This window comes from Chiroxiphia lanceolata, chromosome 2 (genome assembly GCF_009829145.1).
Source record: "Chiroxiphia lanceolata isolate bChiLan1 chromosome 2, bChiLan1.pri, whole genome shotgun sequence".
NCBI lineage: Eukaryota > Metazoa > Chordata > Aves > Passeriformes > Pipridae > Chiroxiphia > Chiroxiphia lanceolata.
The window spans coordinates 68,784,509-68,800,855 of record NC_045638.1 but is presented as its reverse complement, the minus strand read 5'-3'; the positions used below and the strand labels follow the sequence as shown (position 1 = coordinate 68,800,855).

The 16,347-nt window shown below is 36.8% G+C and overlaps 1 protein-coding gene across 6 annotated transcripts in view; it reads right to left on the bottom strand.

Moving 5' to 3' along the window:
* The window catches only part of DCLK1 (doublecortin like kinase 1), a 246,895-nt gene that overhangs the window by 63,460 nt on the left and 167,088 nt on the right, over window positions 1–16,347 (bottom strand). For 4 of the 6 annotated variants that reach the window (XM_032678139.1, XM_032678135.1, XM_032678136.1 and 1 more), the window contains exon 6: window positions 5,758–5,852. In XM_032678139.1, coding sequence (XP_032534030.1) covers window positions 5,758–5,852 — 95 coding nt within the window. Of the gene's footprint in view, window positions 1–5,757; window positions 5,853–6,770; window positions 6,970–16,347 lie in introns of those variants that run through there. The other 2 variants (XM_032678138.1, XM_032678137.1) reach the window with 2 other exon arrangements.

The following is a 16,347-nucleotide window of genomic DNA, read 5'->3' as shown; positions in this document are numbered from 1 at the left end:
ACATATTCTATATACTCATATTTTTGTCTTAATGTCATATTATTATTTTTTAATCAACAAATAGATGCTTAGTAAATAAAGCTGAAGTTTCAATGTACAACATATTCTATGAGGCGATTATTTTTTTCTTTAATTCTTTCCAATTAAACACTATTAAAACAATATTTGTCTGTTCTGGAGAGTCTCCTGATGGTTTGGAAACTTGGAAATATGAATTTAACCTTAAAGGGAATGTATTTTCCTTTTTGCTGTTTTGTAAACAGCAGTAGTAAAGTAAGTGTTTACCTTATATAAGGTAATAAAAACTTGCCACCCACTGGTGATATAGCATAGATCCAACAACATTTGAGCCCCGGAATGCTGACACTGAACATTGCTGTTACCTGTATCGTACTGACAAATGGTGTCTCTTTTCCACAGTTTTTCTGTGTCGGTGTATATGTATAAAAAGATAGTGTGTTTTACATTCATCCCCCTGTCATGGTCTCTTTCTGATGGTAGCCAAGCAACCAGCTCACAACAGCAGAGGGAGAGTCTGAGTGTGCAGATCCACTTCATTCTTTCAACACACACTCCAAGCATCCTCTGATGGATCAGATAATCCTCAAATGCCAGCGGTGTTAGGGTATGATACATTGCCCTATCCCACCTACACATCACAACAATCCTTGTCAAGACACACTACAGCACAGAATGAAAGAGAAAGTTCAGAAAAGAGAAGTGGTAGAGGACAGGGTACTGTCTTTTTAAGGTGAATTAGGCATAACTGATGGTTCAGAGGGGTTCTGAATAGGCAGGTGCCCAGCACATCTCATAGGCATTCTCTGATATCTTTAAGGTGTTTTGAGGGATCCTTTCAAAATAGAACATATGAACAAAATACAACAAAAAAACTTCTAAGACAAAATACAAGAACACATGAGAATGGGAACGCTGATGGAGCCACCTTTAGGGTTGACCTTGGTTGGGTTTGACTGGGTTCTTTTAATTGCAGGAAGATAACTGAGACAAGAAATTAACAAATCTGAAAGCTATACTAAAAAACAAGTACCAGCTAAAATGAATGCTTCAAAATTTCAAATTTACAAGGTTCTCAGTAATCTATGCAGGTTTATGTTTTATTTGGAGGCACGATGTAAAAGGGATTCAAGTCCCTTAAAGGGGGTTTTGATTCCCTAAAATGCTTATTCTGTATGTATTCTGCCAATGGGTGTGCATACACACAGTAGAAGAAACGTTAGACTTGCAGAGTGAAAATTAGATTTTAAATACATTTCTATTTTCTTGAGAACAATCCAGACAAGAGAAGAATTTTAAACAGACAAGACCATCTTCTTCTGAATACTAATTAGTTAGTTAATTATTAAAATTTCTTTTGAGCATATACAATTTGGGAATTTCTAATATATAGTACGGAAAAAAAAATCTTTTGATTTGCTAGAGAGGGTAGCACTCCAAACTTTTGAATAGTATCTCCCAGGTGACTGTCCTCGCCTCTGAATATAAAAAGATATGCATTGAGAACTGACAAAGAAGATATTTCTGACTTTTAACATTTAGAGAATATTTTTATGTTTACTTTAATAACTCTACGGTTGTTTAAAAGCAAAATCATGCACAAGATTTCAGTGTCATTTTCTCTTTTTTTTCATCTTCTTTTAAATACTTGAAACTTTTAAAAAGTTTTATTTTCTGAAAGAATTTTTTTGCCTAGAGTTAGCCAAAGAGCTTTATTTCTGCAAAATAGGAGAAGAATCTATTTATTATTTTGCATAGATTTATAAAAAAACTGCTGAATGAATCAGACTTCTTGACATATATAACTCAAAAAAACTCCTATATACATAGAATTCAAGTTATTTGTCTGAATAGTCAAAAGGTGTCTTAAATCTAATTTTTTATTATTCTATAGGTTGTAAACTCCAAGGAAGTAGAAAAATATTTAAAACAATGACAAGAAACAGAAAATCAGGTACAAAGTATAAAATATGTCCACCTTAATTGAAATAATAACTGATTACAAGACAGTGGGAAAATAAGCTCAGAAACTGTTACAAAAGCTAGTTAAATAAAATGCAGGGGTTGGAATTATGTATATTTATTTTTGTAATTGCCATGTCACCTTTTCTGAGTCTGCCTCATTAACTGCACTCTGTTGGAAATACGTATGTGTGCAATACAATAACTCTACTTCAAGTGCTAAAAACCTGAATTTCAAATGTTTTAAGTCTCTGTAAAAAACCATAATGATGTACATACCAATTTAAAACAAGAATCTTAATTTCTTATTTAAGAGTACATATAAAGAAATAATTAAACTACAAGAAAGCATAACTATAGCACACAGCTTGCTAGTTAAAATACTCAGAAACTGAAAACTGGTTGATAGTTAGCTCAGATAGCTGATAAATTGTTCCTAGTTCACTTTCAACTCCATGTATTACACCCATGAAATTAATCTTTCAAGTCTTACTTTCCCCAAATATATACTGAACTTTACACAAGACTATCAAAAAATATCTTTCCCTGATTTCTGAATTTCTGGAAACAACTCATCCACATACATATGCAAGAGAGAAAGAATAAACTTTATCTTTTTATATTCTCACTTCTGAGGGTAGAAAATTTTACCTGTAGGATTACAAGAGTACTGTTTTCATGAGTATGTACCACAGCAGCATTTTTGGCTTTATTTATATCAATGGAAAGCCTTCCATCAAAGGCCAGTATTTATTTTTTTAAAAAGGTGAGTAATAAAATGTCAGTAAGTAAGCTGATTAATCCCTGTTTTAAGTTGCCTAATGCACTCCACAGGTCTTTACTATTCCCAGGGACAAATCCCTCAGTTTGTGAAATTATCTTGCCTCTGTGTCTCTGAATTCAAAAGCATGACTTCTCACCTGTACTTTCCAGGAAAAACACTGGTAGCCTGCCTAGACTCCTCAGCATTGTGACATCCCAAGCCTAAACTCCCCCATACCACTTGGATGGGGATGCTGAAGAGCTGATTGATTAATTATGTCAAGGGGAACCAGGTTATGCTTGAATAGATGTTCCCTATCGCCTTCCAGACCCAGTACCTACCAGTGGCACCCCACATACCTGATGACATGAGGGAACAAGCACTACTCTAACTGCAAAGAGAGACGTGAAGGAAAACCCAAAACACAGTTGAGATGAATTATTTCAGTTCTAAAGCAGTAGATCCCTCAAACTCCAGGTAAAGAGAGAAAGTCAGAGCAGTCAGAAGCCCAGTCATCACCCTCAACCCCAGACGGGGGTCGAGGCTGCTCTAGCAGCCGACACTCTTCTTTTGAGGTAGGAATACCTCACCTCTCAACACTGGGGACAAGATGGGCACTTAAATCAATCTCCTCTTCTCTCCTCTATGTCTGTCACATGATACCAGCATTTAACAACCTTCTAGGGAATAAACCTCCTCCTGTAGCTGATTTGTCAGCCCTGTAGCTGAAGCCAATGAAGACAAAGCAAAATGCTTTGGGTTCAGATTTGGTTTATGACAATATGGTACATAAAATAACCTGTCCTTTAAATAAAATTTAAATGGCAACACACAAAATATGGTACTTAAAGTAAACAGAACATAATTTATACTGCTAACAATAAAATTACGACTAGTAAGCACTGTTTAATGCCTATTTTACTAATTGTAATTTATAACCTTTATAATTATATTATTTATATTATATGTTATATTATATTGTTATATTATTTATGGGGTTTTATTATGTTTTTATATTAAAATTATAACCTTTAATGTCACAACCATATATTTTTACACTGAACTTCTAGCTCATTCACTTTGCAAGTTAAACATGAAAGCAGATGAAATAAATTCTCAGACCAAGTGTAAAGTTTCCATCACTGAACTTCAGAGAAGTTGATTTTGTAGCCTAAGTAATATTATTGCAAAGCATTTTACATGATTGCAATCTATTTTCTGAGGTCATGGGGACTGAATATGAATATCCGAGAATGGAATTCAACTCTTTAACAATGTCTTCTCTCTCCTGTAGTTTGCTTCAATATTTATTTTCTATACAGTTAGCAATCTGATTATGTTACCATTACACAGCCTTTTACATCCAAATACTGCCACTAGGTGATCCTGTTACACTTACAAGTAAAAAGAAGCCCATCTGTTTTCCTCTTCACATTTGAAAGTCAGAAACCATGTGGCTAGAAACCCCTCCTGTCTAATGGTGCTGGCCACATGGATCCCACTCACACATCCACAAACATTAACAGATAAACATTTCTTCACTGTGAAGAGAGAAGCATTAGTGGTGAGAAAGAAAGCTTAGGAAAGTTACCAATGAAAAGCAACAGCCTTACAGCAAATGTAAATCCACTGTATACTGGTATCATCCATTTAAGCAGACGCCTTCACATCACCAATGTATAATTCATTTGGAAGACTCTTTGTTCCTTCTTCAGTGACTTATTTATGATTCATTATAAGCTTGAGAGTAAGAACAAGCAGGTGTGGAAGACATTACACTTAAGGAGATTTTAGTACCAGCTTACCCAACTGGAACTTGCATCTTTACTCTCTATGTATGAGATGATGAAAACCATGACACTACCCTGAGGTTTCAAGCTGCCAGTCACTGACTACCTCTATACTGCAAGATCACAGTCGGCTTCCATAGCTATAAACAAGTCATAGCAGAAACCCAGAGCTGTATCCCAGCCTCAGGTAAGACTTGGGTACAATTCCTCAGCTCCCTGGTATATATCAGACATGAAGAAGGGTTTGCAGGCTAGAAGGGAGTCATTTGTACTACAGCTATTCCTGACCTGGATATCTGGGGAATCAGGTCTACACTGGTCCCCAAAGTCAAGCACTGCCAATTTTGTATGTAATCCCCTTGTTTTGAGAGACACAAATTATGTCTTTATTTAAAAACTGAAAAGGCAGAAAAAGCATGTGTTCAAACTGTGTTTATAAACAGGTCTGAGATATAGAGTACTGCCTTAGGGAAGCTTTCATGGAGAACTGATTGCAGTTTAGAAAATAGCAGAAGAGAAGATACATAGACGTCTGCCCTACTGCTTTTGAACAGATACAATTAATTAAATCAGCGCATGGACCCTTTTGGGTTGAACGAGTGATATTTTATCAGAAGGTTCCAATAGTAATATAGGTACTACCTTAGTTCTGGATGCTTAGGAATATTGTAGATGCCTCCATACATGATAACTAGGGGGAACCCACAGCTACTACCAACTCTCATCCAGGAAAGTGACTGACAGGTCTCACGTTTTCTTGGTACTGATAGTATCTTCACTGCACAAGTCTCTGATATAACAACTAAATTCCACAGCGCATTCTTCCACCTTGTTTCAAAATCAAAGCTGTTTGAAGGTTGTGCAAGTGACACAATGGAAAAAAAATGTCTTTGACAATGTGAACATTTCCTTCCAGTTGTGAAATGTTTGGAAAAAGAAAGTAAAACAAACAAACAAAAAGTCTTTAAAAAAGGAGAGAGACAACCCCTATTTCCCCCCTCAAGGATAAACCAATTCCCAGCATACTTAGTATTTTGACAGACATAGAACAGTTGTATTCCACTGTAGTGTTTTACAAACACATCAAGGACTGTATAGCCAGGCTCTTCCACCCTATGGCTCTACACACACACACAAAGAATCAGAGGGGAGAAGGCTATTGGATAATGGCTAAGTAGGATTCTCTCCAGTCATGCTCAGAAATCAGTTTCCTTATTTCCTTACCCTCTGTTTCCGTAGGCTTCCTGGGCTGGTGGGAGATGGGCTTGGAGACTTCCCAGAGCGGGGAGTAGAAAGCTGGCTACCAGGGGTTCCATTTACTAGAAGGACGAGAAATCGAAAAAATAAATGCGAGGCATTATTAAAGGAACAAAAAAAGAAACATTTTTTTTGCATTCTTTGTTGAACAGATTAATTCACTTTTGCTTAATGTTTTAACCATTAAATAAGGTAATTCACAAAAGAACTGTTTCCTCAGAGTTTCAGCTCATGAAGACAATTTTTATACAGAGTGAAAGCAAATAATTCACAAACCTGAAAAGACTTTGGTCAATGGCAGAGAACATGATCGTGTTTTCTTAAATTGCATTGTTCCTGTACTTGAAAGTGATGGGGAACGAGGTCCTTTGTTAACCTTAAAAGACACTTGTGATATGTAAACCTTTTCATTCCATTTAGCTATGGTTTGAAGTGCTACCCACTAAAAATAAAATACAGTATTGCTTGCAAGAACAAAACAGCTGCTTGTTTTTCCTCACTCATTCATTTAAAGAGATTATTGCAATACTATCTGACCCAAACATTACCTTAGACTTAACCCAGAAGGGCTTTCTAGAGGCAAGTAAATTGGATATAACTCCTCCAGTCTGACCTACAGGAAAGTATCACTTTCTCAAATAAGTAAGTTTCTTCATATATCTCAGTGCCTATCTTTTTAGAAGCATCTTTGCATGCATATGACATTATCCAGTAAATTAACAAAACAATACCAGCAGAGGACAGAATTCTACTACAAAGTAATCACATGAGCGTCTATCAATATTCACACTGAAGCACTGATAGAAACACTACAAAGCGTGTATCACATACACATGTAAATATTCTTAAACAAGTAACTGTTATATCACAGTTCACATTTGCAAGCACCAGGACAAAAAGAATCAACAACCAGAATCCCACATTCTGAATCTTAGGAGAATATTTACATAATTAGGATATCAATAAGGCATTTGACTTACCTTCTATGAGCTCTAACATGGACAAAATCCTAGTGTTTAACCTGATAACAGCAAGCAGCAAAATTCCTACTCTGTACTAAGCCAAGCTGTAGCCAAACTGAGAAGCAATGGGATTAGTTAAGGATAGCTGGGGCTGCTCACAGAGTGAGCTGAATGCGATGCAGGATTCATAAGCAGAAGCCTTTTCTGCGTAAGGCTGACGTCTTCAGAGCAGCAGTGGGAGGTGCAGGTGCTGTCTTAGGGCTACATCAAAGGTGTCAATTAAGCATAATGCTGCTGCTTCACAACGCTGAGCCACCACAACCCCCACTCACTTTCCATGGAGCCCCAAAAGCCTAAGCAATTTTATATGCTGTGCACTGAATCATAATGAGGTGCCTTTGGGGGCAATGTACCAAATGACTCATCCAAAAATCAAAATGACAATAACTCTTGTAAAACCTTGGCTGACTGGCAATCTAGCAAATGCTAATTCCTTTGGATAATACAGTAGGCATTTTTAATAGATTCTTCTTACTTTTTACATAACACATTGTTCTCACTGGCTAATACTGGGCCCACACATTATAAGGAAGAAGCATGTATACCTACCACACCACACACATCGATAAAACACATTATACTGCATGATAAATAATGATCACTTAATAGTGCTTAGGTTCTATGAGTGATCCAATCTCAACATCATTTTGTGCAAGGCATTGTTTAAGATAAAAGTTCAATCTATTTGCATAACCATAGGAACAACAAGATACACTAATTGGATTTAAATAGGCTGCTTTTATAGAAAAGGATTCCACTCATCTAGGCTTTGAATTCTCTTTACACAGAGGACAGTGGTTTACATAGATCAGCACTCATTCAAATGCTGTACTAAGTGCTGGGGGAACACACACGCATATGGATGTATGTATGTTCATACAGAATTCAGCAAAACATCCTATAGGTCTGGCCAATAATGACTAAAATCAAATTTATTATCAATACCATTGAAATCATTTAGAAAAAGAGCAGGATGAGGACATTAAAAATGAGCTTTGTGGATTCTCAAACTTCTAAAGTTTTAAAAGGCTCCTTATAAAGAAATATGGTATTATTTAGAAACTAATATTAAATCACTGCTATTCACACAGAGCTAGTCCTCAAGACTGCTGAGTAACAGGACCACTGCTCTGCCTTCTCTTTAAACCAAGCAGATACTCTCAGCTATTATAATAAGAAAATTTAAGATAACACATACACTTCAATACACCTTGTAGCACTAGGAACCAGTTACTGTTCCTTATAGATGGACCCCCTTCCCCATAACTTTCAACAGTATTTTTTCTTAGAATTATTATGATAATTATTCTGTTCTGAAGACAAAGACTCAAGGCTACAAAGTGGAACCAGACAAATAGGTGCAACGGTGTATTTAACTATTCATGTATTTTCATATTGATGCATACCATGTTGATGAGTATCTACTGGAATGAGATTTATGAGTATCATAAATCCTAAAAACTACTTACTTGTCAGCAGATTATCCAGAGTGTTTAAACTAAGCTCAAATGCTCTCTTCGCCAGCACTTTTAAAAAAGAAAATTATGATAGTTGTGCTTATGTTGGCCATTTCTAACATGTGAAATCAAGAGCACAATTAATGGATCAGGACCCTCAGGAGATTTAAGTGAAGTTTACTCACCTCCTTACCCATATCCAAAATATAAAGGTGCTAAGCACCTAAAATGTGTACTATACAAGGACTCCCTATGGAGAGCCGTTTTGAAGCTCTAGACATGGCAATTAGTACTGGAGATAAATACCTCTTACCAGTCTTTAGGTATCTATTGTATTAGCTTCTACATGTGCAGTAGTTTTCTAGACCTTACTTTAACCAAGTTGCTGTAGTAACATGAGTTGCACAAAAGCAACCATCTAAACCTGGACCTGATGAACAATGTACTAGGAGAATCCACTGCAGTGCAGACTTCCAAAGCTACACAAAATGAATCCAAACCCATACACCCAGAGGTTTAAGATATGTTGGAGATGAGGCAAAATCATCAAAATTCTCCCCACCTGTTAATTTTGGTGGATTTTATTCCAAACACAGAACTCCATATATAAACTGTGATGAATGAAAGCCATACAGAGTCTACATTAGGGAAAAGGGACTTAGGTGATGTGGGGTCTATTCCCAACTCTCTGTATGCATCTGCACATACCGTCTCTACCATTTGTTTACTTAAGCTTTAAGTTCTAGCAGAATGAACTCTTGTATGTGTTATGTTGTCTGTCTTCTGGATGCTCTGCATACCTGGAGATATACTTTACTATTACTAATGATAGTACTAATGTAGTCTTTAGGACTGACATCACAACAGGAATGAGATGGTAATTCCTAATGCTTTCCCAGTATGTTCCAGAGGCCCTCCTTTTTTACGTTCTTGTTTATGGCTTCCTGTCCTTGTGAGTCATTGTATTGAATTTGCAAATAGAGATGATATTAGGTGCTGTGTAGCAGAAAGAGACTGGAGTGATTCTGACCCCTTCGCTGAACACCACTCACAATCATTACACCATTCTTATAGAAGCTGTTCATGACCAACAAATGCCGTTCATGCAGTTTGTTGCCGCTCTTGGTAACAAATACATGAATAAAAGCCATAATATTTAATAATAACCCTAAATTGCCCTAAAAGCTACTTCTAGGTGGAATGCATTTTGGTTGGAAACTGCATTCCTGTCCAGTATCTGCACTGCATTTCTCACTGACTGACACAGCAGGTTACCACAGGGAACACTGATGTAAATAAAGACACATGAAATTGGTAAATCGCTGTTGTGATTAATCATGTTATTGAGTGAGGCAAAAGGTTACTTGTCACTTTTTATTCATGAAATGGTAGGGGCCAGAGACTTCAGCTTAACACACGGTACCCTCCCATCATCTCATGAAAAAGATTTATCAGTTTAAAATTTCACAGATGAAATATGTATTAAAAAGCTAAAACAGTATCAAAATTATTGTGGCTGCTCTGAGCAGAATGTATGCAACTACTTAGCTGTGAACTCCTTTCGTTACTGTCCTCTCTTGCTGAAGATGCGTAACAGGGCAAGGACCTGCCTTTATATTTGTTTTTCCAGCACCTGGCACACCCGTGAAGGTAGAAAACCGCATAAAACGGAACACTAAAGCTGGATACCAGGATCTACTGACATAAATGCAAAATAGGCTTTCATATGATAATATTTATAAACTAGTGAAAATGCTGCAAATAAAAAGAACTTTGATGGCATTCCAATAAATAAATTTTGATAGGACATCTTTTTATTAAGTAATAAAAACAAAAAGTAAGAAAAACTGAATTAAAGCATCAAGTCTGAGAAGCCACAAATACCACCGCACTGTATAAAAATAATACTTTCCTATAAAATAGCCTGTTGATTTGCTAGCATATTGTACCCTATAATACATGTAGAGAAGACTGTGTTTTAAAAAATTGGTTTTCCAAACACAAAAGTATTTGTGAAGAAGAAAAAGGAGACTAAAGGAAAGGAGGAGTGCAGGCTTTTTTTTTCCAGCCACAAATTATGAATAGGACAAGTTAACCTAAAAATTATTTACAGAAGTCACAACATGTGTAGGTCATATTCAGCAAATGTTAGCTAGAAAATGCTGATGTGAGATCATTGACTGCCACAATTACATCTGCAGGTTTTCACTGTCCTTTCCAAAACATTTTTGTCTCAGTAAGATTATGTATTTGCAAAGTAGTTAGGGAATAAACCATATCTTGCCTTTTCGTTCCTTCTTCTTTTGTATTCTACTTGTATACATTGTGTCATTTTTGTCTTCACAGCAAAAGACAGTGTACAGAGTACCATATAGGCAAATGCCCTCAGTACAACTCCCCAATAAAGACAAGGTTTTACAGGTTCTACCCTACCATGCAACTGGTTGAGAAAAAACCCCAAATACCAGTACTGCATTCATTTTAACCAGTGCTAAACTGTCCTTTTTATATTTAATCTTTTCTAGAGTTTATGTCAAGAAGTTAAGCAAATAGAAGAAGAACATCTCTCTGCCACTGAAGACAAGTCTTGACAGACCCACACAGAGCTTTCAACTGATCAACAGATCAACAAATTAGAAATGTCAACAGAAAGGATCACCTTCAGGTCAGGTTTACATTCCCCATCCCAGCAGCCACCAGTACTTGAGTCCCTGTTAGTCACTGGTACCTGTGGTAGCCACACAATGTAACCCAAGCAGTGTAGAGCTCAGCAGGGACTGTAGCCCCCGAATACGTTCAGCCACTATAATGTCACTATGATATAGCACTTCTACCTCAAACCAAAGTTAGCTACGTCTGCACTACCAAGCAGAGAAGTGCTGTAGACGCAGATATTGCAGATGTATCTTATACCTCAGAAGAAAGGAGACTGCCTTGAATATGCAATTCCCTGGAATGCACTAGTATTTGTTTTTTCTGCAGTGTCAAAAGGTGGGTAGGTAAGTGCCTCTTGGGTTTTTTCCCTCTGCATTTCAGCTGATATCTATGATCTTGGCTGCTAATTTCATGTAGTACCCAATCGAGAGAGCATCTACATGTACGTAAGATTAATGAAAATATTTTGAACTGTTTTGCCTATTTAGAAAGACTAGGATTCTCAAATCAGTCCAAGCGAACAGACTACCAACTCTGAGCATTTTTCTTTATTCAGGGTTTAACTTTTTAATCCTTTAAGAGGGCTAAACTGTTCAGTCTAACCAAATCTATTTCTCTTAGCCACTCCTGATTTTTGTAACAGGGTACAAAATGATAAAACCTAATTTTTTAATGATAAGTATCAAATACAAACACCATAAATAAAAAATTAAAAGGAAGCCATGATCAAAGCAAAAATATCTGGAAATCCTTGGTTCTGCAGTATGACTCCATCACTCCCATGGGTTTGTACTTGTGGCTTCAGGAAAATTTCGCTTCAGCATATTTATTACAAAATCTGTCAGCTGAATACCTACAACAGCGTGAATAAAAACGGGTAACCTCGCCAAAGACAATATGATACATCATGTTCCTTCATTTGGGATACGAAAGACCTTCTTGAATCAGGTGGTTGAAGAAGGATTGTTCTTGGCTAACAGCCTAAGGATGAGCTATCAAAATAGATGAAAACATATCTTATTGCAGAGGAACACCTCTACCTCTTTTTTCTCAACTTTTTAGCAGAGAAAAGCACAAGCATCTGATCTAGAGAAGCCTTCAATAAGGTTCAATTTCCATTCCTAAACCACTTCTTTCTTTAGGGGACATCTACAGTTTTGATCAGGGTTTAGTTTGACATGCAGGTACAGGTACAATTTAAAAATACCCCAACAAATTGTCCTTTGTAATATGACCTACTCTATCCATTCTTCGCATATGTTCCCTTTGTCATCCAGAATAGGTATACATCAACCCAGTTATTCTTGAAATAGTCACTTGCCACTAATGAAACTAAACTTCTAAATAACTTTTTTAAACACCAAACCTGAATTGCTGTCACAAATAAGATTTCAAGCATCTAAAATATTCTGAGTGATAATTTGAAGGGAACAGGAGATTGCTCAGAGGGGACAAGAAGTAAGGTACTCAACCTGGAAAAAAAGAAAGTAGGTGCTTTCGATGAGAGCAGGTCCTGCAAATTACAGTGGGAATTTCAGAAACTAAACCAGAGTTCACTTGAATGAAGCATCTTTCCTTAATTTAGTAGACCAAGAGTACAGTAGCTTCAGTCATCTCATGCTGCTCTTGATTTGATTAAAAATAATGATCACGAAGAAGTGCTGCTTTCTCTGAATCTGTTAACTCTTCACCCACACTGAGGCTGCCACCAAGTGTTAATTGGCAGCTGGACAGAAGCTGACAGCTACTGAATAGCCACCCGACACTCATAATTTTCAGTGACCAGCAACAGGCTGATATGCAGTCTCACTGAAATTAAACAACTCTTTTATGATGCCCTTTTCTGAATACTATTTGATGTCTACAAAAACACAATAAAGTGTTTTACAGGCTTTAAGAAGACATTAGAAAATTAAATAGAGGTAAGATTATCTATTGCACTTGGAACCAGACTTCAGCCCTCTGCCTGCCCAGGAGGTCACACTACCTTTCTCTGCTTTTCTTCTTTGCCTTGTTCTCTGCTTCTCTTCTCTATTTAGACTGAAAGCCTTTTGAAGTAGACAGTATCTCAAATGAATTTGTAAAAAAATCCAGAAAGTAATCCTCTTGCAGTGAGATTCATGTCTTGTGGTACTGTTTTGAAACACTGTCAGATGTAAATAAAAAACTGAAGAAAACATAATAATGGAGAAGTCAGCCCTTACCACAGATCTTCCAAGCTTGCGTGTACTCTTGTAAGAAAAAAGTATTCTGTGTTTTTATATAAAAAATAGGATTCATCTGCTCTCAGGAGCAGGGGAGGCTACCAGGAAAATAGAAGTACATTAAACTTATGCTCTGTTATGAAAAAGAAAAGAAAAAGCAAGGATGGAAGAAAGGTGAACACCACCTATGGAAAAGCATACATTCCTCTGAAATATGCCAAGAAATGGTGTAAAGGTAAATGCAGTCTTTTTGCTCACTGTAGACTGTATAGCTCAAGAAATAATAGAGAGCATGTGTTTCCCATTCCCTTACAGACTGATGCATATTAGTTAACCAGAACACAGACTTGAACCTGTGTGGCCCTGAGCACTTTGGTTTTGATAAAGGTCTTTCCCTGCAACCCTGCAGCCTGCTTGCCACTCACAGGTTCCCCTCTTTGCCCCATGCTGCCATGGCAGTGTGCCCTAGCACTTGTGGGATAGTGTTTTTTATCCTGTTGCTCCTATGCTGTTATTCTCATGGGTATGTATCCACAAAGCCTGAAAGTGCTGTCATAGTAGGTTCTGTATAGAGCTTTCGGGCTTGCCAAGGAAGCTGCCTTTACATATGATGGAGAGAAACAGGCACCTCTAAAGGGTGAAAGTTATCTAACTGCCTTGGAATTATCATTAAAAGCTCTTTTTCCCCCAGTACCAGATGAGATGATGAGGGAAATGGCTCTCCGGAGCAGTGGTTGGGTTCTCACCAAGGAGAGAGGACATTCAGGGTCCTTTGTCTTCTCCTGCATAGAGTCAGGGGGCACCAGAACAGGGTGAGACTGAAACAAAAAGTGAGGGCCTTCAAGCAAAATAAAATAATTTAATTACTGAATTCATCTTCAAAGCACTGGATTTGGTAAAACATTATTGTTTCAAACCTAGAGGTGCAAAAAGGAGAAACAGACACAAAACCAACAAATGACCAACCCCCCAAAATAACCCCTTTGACTTCTATAAGCAACTTCAGAAGCTATTGGGAAGTTCATCACCTCATACCACCATTTGCTCAGAAAAAGGAACTCATGGACTTCATTGCATTTATAAACATTTAGTTCAAGCCAAAATTTGGCTTAATTCACTGACCACTTGAAACTCTATGTCAAAGACGAGAAACTGTTGTTGAGGATGACATTTAAACGCCTAAACCAGAGGAGATGGTCTACATCTCTTAGCATAATTTTTCTGTTATCTCTTATGTATCTATTTCTCCAACAATGGGAAAATGGCCCAAAGACTGTGCCTTCATTGACTCTAAGAATGATGAATTCAAATCAGCTATCCTGTGCTGGATGGGAGGAAAAATAATGTTGAATACCTGCATTAAAGGCTACACCATACTATAGATGCACACAGAAGATAATGAAGGCTAACTAAAGGATATCCTTTCATTTTACAGTTTTATCAGTTTTAATATCCAACTTTGAGATTTTAAAATCTTAACACAGTCTTTGTCTATGCAATTCTCCTTTTTTTGGCCCATGTAGTTATCCTTGAGTATTATCTTAATATGGACATTAATTTAAGACTGAAGCAGGTATATGATCATTTTGTGCAGCTAGAATGTGCAGACTTCTCAAAACACAGCAAGTATCAAACAAAAGGAGTCAGATTTTTCTAATTAGCAACATGCTCTTTTCCATACACCTTACTTAGCTTTTTGTCAATGGTACTCTATCCAGAATACTTTGTCTGTCCTTTATCCCTACTTCTTTCAACTTGGTTTTATGACAAAACTCTTCACAAAATGATACATCTTTAAACTTTTTGAATATGTATATATTGCCTTTGATCTGAGTAAAGAATCTACTCTTTTTCTTGAGTATTTTATGTATATTGCTAACGAAAGGAAAATCCCAAACAGTAGTTTAAAGATGAACTGAAAGCAGTTTAAAAACATAGAATAAAAAATACATGTACATGCACTTAGCAGTAACAACACAACAACAAAAGCATAACTTGCAGTTATGTACAAGTTATTCAGGAGATTCTCTAATACTGAGATGTTTAATGTAGATATCATGGAAAAAACTATCTGTTCATATGTGCACTAGATGGCAATTTCTCTATTTTGCTACTGTTACAGGTACATAATTCCTAGAAATAGGCAGTATTTTTAGGCCTGCTGGATGGAAGAGAAGTGAAATCTATACATATTGTTTGTATTTCACAGGAGAACTTTTTGTCTAAAAACATTAGTCAGTGCTTCTTTTTCTTTCTGTTGCTGGTTTTTTTTAATGCAATGTCTAATATAAAACTGCATTTTTTTAAAATCGTTGAGTATTTTTAGTTTTATGTGATTTTAAAATGATTCTTGAGAGCAAGTGTCCACTTCGTACAATATTGCTTCCATGTATAAAAATAATACTGATGTAAGTACTCATGTAAGTAAGGTTAGAAATAGGCTTCCTGTAACACTCACACAATTTGACCTCACTATTTGCAGAAGGCAAACACAAGAGATACGGAAAGCCAAATCAGAGCCATGACCTCCACTAAAAATAAATTCTATTAGAAACAGATTGAATTGTTTATCCTTTTAAGTTGTTACATAGAATAGAATAGAATAGAATAGAATAGAATAGAATAGAATAGAATAGAATAGAATAGAATAGAATAGAATAGAATAGAATAGAATAGAATAGTTGGAAGGGTCCTACAACAATCATCTAATCCAACTGCCTGACCAATTCAGGGCTGACTGAAAGTTCAGCATGTTTAGCTGAGGAGGAGAGCGATAGAGCAGCTTTGGTGAGCACCTGGTATCCAGCCAGGGTCAACTCACCACATAGACTTTGATCACCCTCTTGGTAAAGAAATGCTTCCTACTTATAGAATCATTAAGTTGTTTAGGTTGGAAAAGACCTTTAAGATTATCAAATCCAACTGGTGACCCAGCACTGCCAAGTCCACCACTAAACCATGTCCCTCAGTGCCACATCTACACATCTTTTAAATACCTCCAGGGATGGTGACTCAACCACTTCTCCAGGCAGTCTGTTCCAATGCTTGATAAACCTCAGTAAAGAAATGCTTCCCAATGTCCAGCCTAAATCTTCCATGGTGCACCTCTGAACCATTCCAACGTGTTTTGTCACTGGATACCAGAGAGAAGAGTTCAGCACCTCCCTCTCCATATCCCCTCCTCAGGAAGCTGTAGAGAGAAATCAGGTCGCTCCTCAG